Consider the following 13,034-nt stretch of genomic DNA (forward strand, 5'->3'; position numbering starts at 1 on the left):
GCATGAAGTTCCTAGAGATTTAGCTTTCTTAATCCATCAGCAGTCGTTACTTCAATTCGTACTTTTGTAAAATTATTTCTTATTTCCCTTTACAGGTTTTCCTTTTACATCCTTCTTTCCTTACGTAAGTTTTTGCAGAATTATTTTCCTTCTTTCACAGTTTTAGGAGTTCTTCTCCCCAATCCTTTACACTGGACCAAAGAATATGATGGCTTGGATTTCTCTAGAAACAGTCCAATTAAAAAAAGGAGAATAAAGAAAAAGAATAAGAGAATAAGTAGATGAAACAGGATTAGAAAATTGTAGGTTTTATTCCATGTTGAATAAAAGGGCTCATGTGAATTCGTTATACTATTCTTTCTACGCTTGTGTGTGTCCAATGTTTTCTATTATAAAAGTTACAGTAGAATTATTAAGAGATACTGTTTTTCTCAAACATTAGAACCCAGAGTATCAGTTCAGGACACCAAGAGTGTGCTGGGGAGATGCGAGGAGTTGGGGAGGGCGTGTTTGTTTTTTTTCTGAGATGAGATTACAAGTATTTTAATGCAAAATTTCTTATGATGGAGCCAATGGCCAAAGAACATCAGCAGAAAGTTAGGCATATTGACTACTGAGACAAGCCCACGGGAGGAACCTCACCGAGAGATCGAAAGGGCGAGAAGAGGATTTGGGTGAAAGTGAATGAAGCTGGGTTGGAGAGACTTGGAGAGTATGCTTGTGTGTAAGAGGGTCAACATGAGACCTGGCCTGAGAAGACGACCCAGGATCCTCAAGGCAGGGAAATGTGAGATGTTGTGTCCCGAGTTCCCTGACCTGAAACTCTGCATCATTTGGGGAATCGAGGCTGCTTCTATGAGCTATATGCCCCACGAGGCTCAGATGCTGTAGGCACCAGAGGCGTGTTCCATTCTTCCAGACACGATTTCAAACAGCAGGGAGTTTATAGAACGAGATTTCTCAGCACAATGTACTTGATGCTACTTAGCAGAAGGAGCTGCCACAGGTTCAAGATGATGCTGGCCCCAGGAGTCTTTACTGGCGAGTTGGTGGTGCCCCTCCTCCCAGACCATCCCTGATGGGCTCCCTCACCAGGAGCTGCAACAGGGTTTAAATGTGACTGTAAGGTGACTCCTGTGCTTGTAACAAGAGTCCGCACGGTTCATCGAGCATTTACTGTTTTCCAGGTACTGGCCAAACAGCTGATGAGGCAAATCTCATTTGCGATCCTATACGTGTTTAGACGCCCAACGGGTCTGGGTATTTTTCCAGTTTGGGGAAATGTCAGCCTTTGGGGGTTAACTCACCACTATGGAGCCAAGATCCCCTCCCTGAATTTGTACACAAAGTCTTCCAGTGGGTAGCTTTTTTAGAGGAAACTGACCTTGTTTTTTGTTTTCCCAGAATTCTATCAAATATGCTCAATTCTGCTCCTTCCTATTCTTCTTTCCATCTAACAAATATTTACCAAGTCTCTGTATGCACCCAGGTGTATGGAGGTTGACAGGCAGGACCCCAGTCTTCTAAGAACCAGCTGGGATCTCTTCATACCAAGGTACCACCTCCCCTCTCCTGCCTGGTTCAGCCAAAGGGAAGTGCATTCCTTCTTTAGATCAAGGTAAGGAAAATTGCCTGTTTCGCTCAGGCAGTTCTGCCACTGCACCCTTCCACAGCTCCTGCCTTGCTGTCCCTGCTAACACAAACACACACACAGGATCCACTCTCTCCCCGAGGGACCAGGGATCATTCCAGTTCAACGTCTGCAGCCCAATAAATGTCCTAACCTCTGCTGCCCCCTCCTGGCTGGTCTGAAGACCATCACTGCTGCTCGCAAGGAAAACAACTTTTTTCATCTGTTATTTCCCTTTACTTTACTTTTTTTTTTCTTCTCTGCTTTTACTTAAAAAAAATGACATCAAGATTATACCTTATTTAAAAACATTATCAATATAGGATACCAAGGGCTATCATAACTGAATATGTAATTTCAATAAGAAAATTCACATCATTTTTGCTTGCATAGATAGACATTAAAATTTAGTGGCAGGAGGATTCCGTTTACAAGGACACATGGCTTTATAATTTTCCAGAACTTGTCAAATTTACTCCAGTTGGTGAAATGAGAAGCCTTTTATCTGTTGATTAGCCTAAAGTTGTTTTCATAATATATAACTGCATATTTTCAGGATTGAAATTTGCTTTAATACACAGTGCCAGTTAGTTCTAGCCTCATTTCCTGTGACGACCTTGTCTGCTTTGTGCTGGGTGCTCTGGCCACAGTGATGCCTGAAATGCTTTCCCACCAGTGACCTGCCTTCCTCTGAAATTCAGCTCACAAATCACTGCAAGAAGCCTCCTCTCACACCCCAGGCAGGCCTGAAGTCCAGTGCATCCCAGAGTCTTGTTCCCGCTTGGGGAGTGCCAGCTGGCTCACTGCTGCTACCACCTGCGCATGTATTGTCTTGCCCCCTCCTCGCTCCTCAAGGTGGGGGCTCCTTTCGGCTTCCTTCGGGCGCTCTTAACATTCAATGGGTTGGCAGCATTATCAGAGCTCACTAATAAATGTTTGGTGAAGGAAGGAAGAAGGGAAGGAGGGAAGGAAGGAAGAGCTAAATGAAACAAAATCTCAGCAGAGGATGTAACTAAAAGTGCAGAGGGAGGAGTATCTGATTCCGATGAGAGCAACCAGGAAAAAAAAGGTCCTGATGGGTGAGAAGGATTTAGATCAATGGAAAAGCTGGGGGAAGGTTTTAGGCTGTGCCGTCTTTTCATAGCATTTATAACAGACTGCCATCACCTCTCTGTGTGGCCGTTTAGTTAAGACTCTCTTCTCTTTAAGCTGTGAGCTCGTTGCCTCCCCAGCACATTTAAGGGGCGTTTCACACCCAGTGGCGAGCTGAGCCATGAGAGAGAGATGGATGGCGCGCTGGACTCGGCACCTCTCCTCTCATTAATTTCCATTTGCTCTCATAGGCTCTCTCTCCTCTGTAATTAGAGCATAAACTTTACAGAATGATCTTAGCGCTCATCTGGTCTCCATTTCTACTCTGGAAACAGACCCCAAAAGATAACGTGAACTACATAGCACGACGGGGTGAAATCCAGACCAGCTAAAAGAAGCTAACATGGGCTGTGTGCTGCTCTGAGGGGGCGGTTACCCAAGCGTTCTGTGTTTATTAACTAATTTCTCATTTCAATCCATTATAGCAAATTAATGGAACCCAAGGAGGGGGTCATTGGAACCTCCAATCTATAGCCAGTTGGTCAGAAGCACGGGTCATGGGACAAGCTGGACTTGTGATTGGCATCTGAAAGGGTGATGGCGAGGACAGTATTGTGGCACTGAGCCCTCAGCCTGTGGGGCCCGATGCTGTCTCCAGGTGGTGCCAGAATTGAGTTCAACTGTGGGATGCCCAGCTGGTGTCAGAGCCCCCACACCCCACTCCCTCGGCCAGCACACACACTACAGTTGGGTAAAGAACCCTTTTTATCCCCTGAAATGTTAACGTAACGGGACAATGAAGCATCTGCAATGAACCAAAGAATTTAATTAATTCTAAATGTAAAATTTAGAAGTTTCTCCCTCCAATCAAACCTTTCCCCCAAACCCTGCTTTTTCACATCTTGATACATCTAAAAAAAACAAAACAAAACATAAAAAGCTCCCATATCAATACAAAATGTTTTCTTATTAACTAAAGGGTTATTTCTGTATAAGTCTACAATTATATATGTTTACATCCAACGTACCAGTCTATTTTTCATTGCTCCTTTTCCTGACCATCTATTACCTCCTCTAACAAAATATAAAAGAAAAACATGGGAGATAAAATTTTTCTTACATTTGTTAGAATAGGAAACAAAGGTCTCTCAAGAGTATATTTTCAGTTAGCAGCTACCTGTCACAAAACACAAGACTTAAAAATAACACTTACATGTTACGTTCTTTATTGTACTGGATTGATTCTGTTCGATGTATAAAAGTATCTATGACACTAGTATTAAATAAATATTAAAATTAACTTCAAATTTGCCACTGATAAGTGCATACACGGTGCGAGGAAATTAGAGACCCTTCCCAGATCACCAGTCTGTAAACAAATGGCTAATTTGCAAGTTCTGTCACTATTTTGAGTTCTGAAGCCAGCAGTCATTCTTGATACCAATGTCTGCCAGAGTTTTGAGAAAATAGTTTTCTTTGTAAGTATTCCACTAATTCAAGTCTTGATTTTAGCATCTCAATCTCATAATAGGGAATCTGTAAAGAGAGGAAAATAAAGTGCATCATGATCCTCTGTAATCTGAAAGGTGTGCCCAGTGCCGGGCACGGTGCTGCCGGCTGGCAGGGGCTCCACCTGTCAGTGGGATACCTAAATGAGAATCAGACACGATCTCCGTCCTCCAGGAGCTTACAAATTAGGTGCCAACCTAAAATATACAATAAATACAAAGAGTAAACAGTAATACAAAGCAGACATGCAAAGAAAATCGGTGCTCTAGTTTTGAGAGGGAGTCAAATTTTAGATAGGATGAAAGGCCGGCCTGAGCTGGGAGCTGATGAATGACCAGGATTTAGATACTCAGAGCGGTGGGGACCCCTGGAACGGGGTTGGGGGGGTGGGGTGGGGGGTGACGGTGAAGGAAGAAGAGGAAGAGGAGGGAGGAGACCACTGAGCTTGGAGCGGAGGGCCTGGCTGCGGGCCCACCTCGGAGGGTCTGGAATGTTGACCCGTGGAGGAGTCTGACTTTCTCCCATAAGCAGTGAGGAAGCAATGAGCGCTTCTGAGCACACTGGCATGATTTGTTGGAGGGAAATTAATCTGGGTCTGTGCACGATGGAGTGGAAAGAAGTGACCAGACAGGGGAGCAGAGGGCAGACTGGGGGCGGCTCAGGGAAGGCAGTCGCTCTGGGTACATTTACTGTGAGTCCTCACTCGAGACCTTGCTAAGCGAGCTACGGTGGAAATACAGAGTCTTACACATCGTGCTGATGAAGAACCTGGTTGGCCATCTTGTCTATTTTATTCATTAGATCAAAGGGAAATTAAAACAAAATAGATATTCCAATAATTTACTAATTCTTAAAGCAAAGTTAAGCACAGCTTATACAGAATTTAGGGATGGCTCCCTTTTGGTAAACAAAAGGTTTGAAAATTGTGTATTTCAAAATATAAATCAAGAGACTTAAGCCTAATTAACAGAGGTGGCATTTAAACTAGACAGAAGACCCAGTCTACGGGGCTGGCATACCACTCAGTACCCTGGAAAAAGCAAATGTGAACTAGAAATGGCTTTTAGGGGGAAAAAAAAAGGCGGAACCGTACCTGAATGACCTGGTAACCAAGCAGGCGCAGGTGTCTCTGTTTGGTAGCTTCCTTCCCCAGTAAGTGTTTGCTATTCAAACAAAATCTTTTTGGACCATCAATGCACAGTGCTACCCTGAAAAACCAAAGAGGAGAGAGAAATTTGATTTTTAAAACAATCCAAAATATGTATACGTTTTTAGTTGCCAGAGTTTATTTGGGATTTAGCTATTCCTTCATGCCAATTCTGTTTTCAAATGAACCATGACTGTCATCCATTAATGAGGTGAAAAAGTACTCAACTGTATTAACACTGAGATTCATAAAATGTTACATGGAATTTCCAAAACTAGTGTGCTGGAGTGTTTTTATTTGTACAATCATGTCTACTTTTTTCACTTTCTTAAGAAAACAATCCCTGTTTATTAACCCTGACAAGTCTTGTAACATGTAAACCACAACAGTTTTCTTCACCTTTTATGCACGTCTTCATCGACTGTAAATGGCACTACAAATCCATCTCCATCTAATTTAATTTCAACATCTGGTGAGAGAAGAAAGGAAAAGCTCTTCGTGTGATACCCTCACAAACACTCTCTTCCTTTCCTCCTCGTTTTGATTTCCTCCACACTGCATTTATCAACTGGGCAGAAGGCTGCAAGGCAATGACCACACCAGACAGCGGTGAGAACTTTAATCAGAACCATGCCCAACCACGTCAGCCTCAAGCTAAGAAGGGTGCACTGCACTAAAACAAGGAGGGGGCCCTCAAGGCATCTGGGCAGGATGTGAACCCCACATACACTTCACTCTCCTTGTAACAACTGGTGGGAGCAGGGAAGAAAATCCTTTGAGTTAAACAAAGTCAGACGCCAGTGCCACCGACAGCTTTCATCACTGGAGTGTCGGTGCCCCCAGGGAGCTGAAGCAGCCTGCACCCCGACACATGGGCCCTGAGCACCCACAGGCTCCTGCCTTCTTTCCTTGTAAAGGAGCCCATAAAGGAGGGGGGAGACGTGGCCACCTGGAGCCTATGAACCCTGTCTTCTTTGAGCTGTCTCCTACTTAACAATTTTAAAAAACTGCAAAGGCAGAAGGGCTCTGCCTGCCTAGTGAGCCCAGAACTTCCCGTGATGATGGAAATGCTTATACCTGCTACGGAGCACTTCCGGCGGGCAGCGTGACCGGGGGCCTGCACTGTGCATTTTTATAACTGTAAATAATTTAAATTTAAACAGGACTCGCAGCGTGGCTACTGTGCAGGGCAGCACCGGCCCGAGCGTGCCAACAGCTGACAGTCACCGAGCACTTACTGTGCCCCAGCTCCCGTTCTATTTCATTTCGTCCTTAAACAAGTCTTTGGGGTCACTATCCCACTTGTTCTCACCTTGCAGATGAGAGCAAGCAAACGAATGCCCAAAAAGGACGCCCGAAGTCCTTCTGCTGCTTTTTGGCCAACACGTGGGACTCAGCCCCACGCTAAGTCCTGGCTCTTCGGCCCAACTGCCCCCCACCCCCTATTCCAGTTTGCCTTCAGGGAAGGGCCAGCCCCATCCTGTGTTTCCAGACCTTTGATGCTACTGAGCTGCACGTGTTCCCACAGCCGGCACCGGGCTGAGCTTAGTGAACCACGGACTCCCCACTACTTACCTATCGTGTAACGATAGGGTGTTAACACCTTTGAGGCAAAATACAGTCTTGCTCCTAAAAGGTCAATCAGTCCAATCATCACAGATTTATAAAGCTGAAAATCCACAGGGGTCTCCAGGGAGGAGCACGGAGTGAGGAATGATTTCACTTGGTATTTAAAAAGAAGTTTTGGACCCTAAAAATACATGTGCAAACACGAGAAAGAAAAATAAGACACAGTGTCAGAGAATAAAACGAAGGTTGCCTGAGTATAAAACTCTGATCCGAGGTGGCTCTGCAGGCAGGACACTTCTCCCAGACTTGGACAGGAGTCTTCCTCGAAATGACAATGCCAGATACTCTTGTGATGGTTCAAGTCTAACAGTGCAAAATACCTTTGATGTGTTTTAAATATAGTCATTAGTCACTGAGAGAAAGAAAGAGTGAAAGAAAGAAAGAAACAAAGACAGCTCAAGGAACATCTTTGGAACTCTGACAATTGTTTTAAGGGACTTGAGAACACCCAACTAAAGTTTTTAATGGTGGAAAATGTGACAAAGCTGGCATTTCAATTTAGTAAGAAAAGGACAGCTGTGGGACATATGGTGCTAGCAACTGGTCACCCATCTGGAAAAGAACTAAGTTAAAAGTTCTACCACACAATACAGATTATAATCAATTCAGGGTAGACTAAAGATCTAAATATAGTAAGAAAGATAATATTTTTTTAAAATTTGATAAAATGTTTATATTGCCTTAGGAGTCATAAAATATTCTTAAACCAGAGAGGAAACCCAGCAATCATATAAGATGGATAGATATGACTACAGAAAACTTAAAGATTTCTGTATGGCGAAAGGCATCATAAATAATACTAAATTAAAACTAAAATAGTTTGACACCACACACCGGGAGGAAATATGTTCAATACACATAACAGTTAATTGATATGTTTTACAATGTGTTCTAGGACAAAAAACAAAAGCAAAAATAAAAGACAACCCAAAAGAAATAGAAGTGAAGGTGTAACAAGGCAATTCACTGCAAGTATAGGAGGACAATAAACACCTGAGAACATGCTCAAGTTCACTGTTGCTCATTAAAATGCAATTCAAGCACATGACATGACATTTCACTGAGTCGAATGATAAAAACTAAAGGGACTAATGACACACTGCAGCACAAGTGGGGAGATGTGGTCACCTTCACTCACTGCTGGTGAAATGTGACCTCTACAACCATCAGGGAAAAAGTCTGTCAGCATCGATCGAAAATCAGTCCAGTAACCCTACACTCAGGAAACTAGTCTTTAGAATAAAAAACCAAAAAGATTCCAGAATGAAAGGATATGTAAGTGTGTTTATGACAGACAGCATGCTGATCCAAACTGTGGGAAAATGGCTGACAGCCCATCAATGGTGGAACAATAGAATAAAGACCATGAAATACCAGGCCCTCCTTTAGAGGGATGCATTTGATCTGTGTGTATTACCTTCGAGGACTGTCCATGATACGTTGGGCAGAAAGCAAACTATAGTGTGAAGAGTCCCATTCCATGAAAATAAACTACACGGTGTTTGGGAGCTGCTTGTAAATGCGGCTCAGTCGAGTATGGAGGACCAGGCAGGAAGGAGCAAGCCTGGAGATGCCATTTCTGATCCTAAACAACCTGCCTGATAAAGTCATCAGAATGAATCTTTAGGATAATTTATGCAAAACACAAACTCCACCTAAACTGAATGCTATCGTGTTAAGAGTGAAAATTCTGGCTTGGTTTAAAAACATACTCAGCAATGGTTCAGGAACTGTTCTGGGCAGAGATCACACTTTTGTACCACATGCAACAGCCCTGGGGAAGGCCGAAACCCCTCAGAGCCCTGGGAGTGCACCTAGGAGCACTGGGACCCCTCTCCCCGCGGCACTTGGTAAAACCTTCCAAGAAGACTCACACGGCAGGAAAAGGCTCTTTCAAGGACAAGATAACAGGAACGGGGTCCACTTATTAGAGACAAAGTTCTCTGCTGGCAACTTACTTCAAGTGAAAGAAAATTCTACTTTCTAATGAAGGCACTGAGACACCTCAAAAGAGACTGAACTTAAAAGATTTGGGGGGGTGGGGCAGAAGAAAAGTGTCCCTGCAGGTTAGTAAAGCAACGCAGGTCAAGCTTTTACCTTATAGAAGGGGCACTCTAGAACTGAGGTTAAGAAAAGCTGGGTCAGCTGTGCTAGGCTCAGTCTGTCCAGATAGGGTTCGTCACCTGAAACAAAGAGCATCGCAGTCAGAGTTAAGCTGGGCTTCGGCACGTGTAGTGAGCGAAGAGAACACCCAGAGTGTACACCGCTCATTCATTCACTCCACTAGGGTGCTTTTAAATGGCCCCAGGGAAAGAACTTGTTAGAACTAATTATGCCTTCTTGCTTGCTGTCTCAATGAAATCTCATATGGCTTCCAAGAACTCAAGCTCTTAACCAGAAAATAGGATTAAAAGTGACAGACGTAATGTTAGTAGAATTAGTGGGGATTTCCTTTACCTATGGAGATCCAGATTTCAACATGTTTGGGTGACCCTGAATTAAGATGAACAATATCATCCTCTCAAAAATAAAAAAAAGGGAGTGATACAGCTGCTTTCCCATCAAAGATCCTAACGTGTTACTGTGACACTGTCGTCGGCATCACCAGATCCCCGAGAGGACTCAGTTCTCAGCTAGGGCAGCAGTGTGCGGACCCAAGACCGTCCTCTCTCCATGCAGGGTTCTAGCATCTTTAAATCTGGGTTTATATTAGCAGCTGCAACTTTAGATCTCATCTTTAGATCATTATGGAAGAAAAAACAAAGGCAAAGCATTGCTCAATTAAAAAAGGTACATACGTGACTTGAAAAACCACAAGTTCAAACACTAATTTTTCGACTCTCAGAAGTCATGGCCAACTCACCTTGCAGCCGCTGAAGAAAATGTGGGCTGAATATTTTTGCCATAAAGTTGACTGGATGGCATTCAATAAGTGAACACGAATGGAGAAGTTTCAATAGTGTTTTGGGTGGAAAAGAACTGAAATGAGTTAACAGTATATTTTCTAGCTTCGTAAACAAAGCAGAGGCATTTGGTGGCAAATAATTGAGTTTTCCAAATGGTTCAATTAACTCAGAAATTTGGCTGAGTGAGAATTTCTCAGGTTGGCAAACAAAAGCTTCTGCCACCGCATTCAGGATGGGTTTGGAAAGAATCCGTTTGCTGCCGCAGTACCCCATGACCGTGCTGAGGACCTCGGGATCCAGGGTGAGACACAGTGGGGCGACGTGCTGCTCCAGGGCTCTTGTAAAAAACCTGTCATTGTGCCCAAAGTAGATGAAAGCCTCTAAGACTTTTCCCAGCTCTTGGTTGGTGAAGTGTGGGATGTGCCTTACTGCATGTTTACCCAATTTTATAACCAGAGGAAGCGCCTGAGTTTGATCAAGAACCACCAGGGCAGTGAGCATCTGGCTCATCAAGTTAGGACTCAGGCTGGAAACGACCGACAGAGAAAAGGTATTCATCTTATTTAAAAACGCCTGGTGTTCGTGCACTGAGTTGGGACACATCTGCAGTATTCTATAGAGGGTCACAACATCTTCAGGGGTAAAGGCTTCCAAATTTTCACCCTGCAGTAGACATATAATCCGTTCTACGGCTGAACAATCTGGACCCCGCAGTTTAATCAGACTTTCCCCCAGAATACAAAGACTGTGGACGTCCAGGCCAACGCTTCCGAGACGATGCTGGCACTCGGCCACCAGTTTCGGCAGCAGGCTGCTTCGGGGGTCCACGTACGACAGAGTCAGGGCTTGCAAAGCAGTCGCCAAAGTGGCATTTGACAGATTTGAGGGGTCCTGTTCCAGCTGATCACATACAGCTTGAAAGATGCTGTTCTCCAGTATCTCCTTCGGCAGCCTCTGGGCATCCCCCTTTTTTTCCACTTCGCAAATCCGTTTGAGGGCTCCTGCTGCCACAGCGTCGGGCAGAGTCTGCAGTGTGCTTAGGAAACTTAACACTTCTTCGGATGAGGTGAAGTTGTTTAGTCTCCTGTAAGATATCTGTTCATCCTCATTTTTAAGATTTTGTTCAAACCTGTCCCAGTCACGTACTTGAGAGAATGCTGGCTCACCAACTGGAGGAAGGTCATTTCCATTTTCCGAGTGGAACTTTTGACAAGGGGCGTGACGGAACCTGACCCTGACAGGCCCAGGTGGCAGTGAACAGAACCATGGACACAGATGCTCCTGGACTATCTTGTGAACATGATTCACACGTTGATTTCTCAGAGCAGCCAGAGCTCCATGTATCCGAAAATCAGATAAATGACAGAGGTTCCTCCGCAAGGTAATTAAAGCCATGCCATCAGATTCTCAATTCCTCCTGATTTATACCTACATTAAAGAATTAAAAACATGGTCAAACATAACAGAACATAGCTCACTCAACATAAGCACTTATGAAAGTCAGGATGAGTACCCAAAAGGAGTGCTTCTCAGTAAACACCTCCCACTTGAACCTGTGAATGAAAAATACCGCCTGCCACTTCAGTAAACAAAGCACGTTGCAGCCTTCTAGCCATCACATCACAGTCACTCCCAGAGGTGAGCCCTGCGAGGAGTCAGGATGGAAACAGGATGCTCACCATCAAGCCCTCAGCCACTGCAGCCACCCCGAACAGTGCTCCCAGAGGGGAGTCAAGATGGGAAAGCATAGGAGACTGGCCCTAGGTAGGTGAGGTACATATCAAAAGAATGATTTCAGCAAGCCCAGACTCTTGCATCCTCCCAAAGAAAAGCACTAAGTTCCTTAACTTGAGATGGTTTTCAATTAACTAATCTTTTGATGTTCCAACTACCTGGTTTTTGTTGCAAAAGCTCGTATATATCCTGCTCCTCCCCTACCTCTTTGGAGCAGTCCCTTAGAGCAATCTGAGAGGGACTGTCTCCCAGGCTTGAAGTCCTAGAAAAGCCCGCCTATAAAACATAACTCAGCTTCTAGGCTGTGCATTTATGTCAGTCGACACATAAGTACCAAAGAGCAGAGTCGCTGCATCCAAGAGCTTAGACCCAGGGCTGGACCTGATAATAAAAATCGCTGTCATTTGCTGGGCAATGCTGCACTTCACGAGCATTGTTAGTTTTCCCAACAACACAACTTCTATGTCATTTTAGAAATGAGGAAATTGAAGCACAAAGATGTCATAGTGTCCAGCTGACACAGCTCATAAGTGGTAGTTAGGTTTCAAACTCAGGCAGTCCAGATCCCATGTGCTGGTTGATGGAAGGAATTGCGTTTGCTTTAACTTAAAAAAGGCAACCGGGGGAGGGTATAGCTCAGCGGTAGAGTGCGTGCTCAGCAAGTACTAGGGCCTGTGTTCAATCCCCACACCTCCATTAAAAAATTTAAAACAAACTAATTAACTCCCCCTTCCAAAAAATTAAAACAAATAAGTAAATAAATAAGGTCAAGGGACCATTACTTCAGATAGGTCAAATCAAGGGTAAATGCGCTTAAAGGGCCCCGAGGTGTTGGTTTCCCCGTAGAGTCAGGATTTGACCAGAACTGAGTAAGAAAGAGGTCTAGTTGGCAAAGGGGAAAAAAGAAATAGAATAAAAATAGTAAAACACTGGTTAACGCAGGGGGAAGGTTGTCGGCAGGTCCACACCTGAACACCCGGCCGCGGGACATGGGGACGAGCGTGCGGGACAGAGGGGCCGGGGCGCCTCGGGGGCCGCAGTCTCCTTGGAAAGGACGCCACAAGCCAGGCGTCCCCAAACCCGGCGCCCCTGGGACCTGCGCTCAAGCACCGGCAGGGCAGGTGCGGCGGCCTACGAGCCGGGCGAGCCAAGGCAGCGCCGACGCTCAGCGAAGCCTCAGGCCACGCACGCCCGGCCGGGCCAACCGAGCCCACAGCCCGCGTGGACACCTACCGAACTCGGCGCGCCAGGGGTCCCAGCAGCCTTACAGGTCCCGGAGCCTCGTGGGCCCCCGTACGCGCGCGCCGCGGTAGGGTGGGGACCGAGCAATCCGCGCATGCGCACGAGCTGGTGCCCCGCGTCCGGCGCGCTGTGATTGGCCCAGCTC

The 13,034-nt window shown here is 45.1% G+C and overlaps 1 protein-coding gene across 3 annotated transcripts; it reads right to left on the bottom strand.

The window, feature by feature from the left end:
- Positions 1–3,530: 3,530 nt before the first annotated feature.
- On the bottom strand, positions 3,531–13,007 carry FASTKD3 (FAST kinase domains 3). Of its 3 annotated transcripts, XM_010970371.3 has the most exons (7): positions 12,881–13,007; positions 9,871–11,341; positions 9,105–9,190; positions 6,954–7,128; positions 5,778–5,847; positions 5,325–5,439; positions 3,531–4,258 (listed from the first exon to the last, which is right to left on the bottom strand). In XM_010970371.3, exons 2-7 carry the CDS (start codon positions 11,306–11,308, stop codon positions 4,151–4,153), a joined length of 1,992 nt encoding a protein of 663 aa, XP_010968673.1. In that variant the 5' UTR covers positions 11,309–11,341; positions 12,881–13,007; the 3' UTR covers positions 3,531–4,150. The 3 variants fall into 3 exon arrangements, 2 of the variants coding, with proteins under 2 accessions (XP_010968673.1, XP_010968675.1); XR_006720216.2 differs by lacking the exon at positions 3,531–4,258 and having other exon boundaries at positions 5,361–5,439; positions 5,778–5,958; XM_010970373.3 differs by lacking the exons at positions 3,531–4,258; positions 5,778–5,847 and having other exon boundaries at positions 5,301–5,439.
- Between the last annotated feature and the right edge of the window lie 27 nt (positions 13,008–13,034).

Source organism: Camelus bactrianus, chromosome 3 (assembly GCF_048773025.1).
Source record: "Camelus bactrianus isolate YW-2024 breed Bactrian camel chromosome 3, ASM4877302v1, whole genome shotgun sequence".
NCBI lineage: Eukaryota > Metazoa > Chordata > Mammalia > Artiodactyla > Camelidae > Camelus > Camelus bactrianus.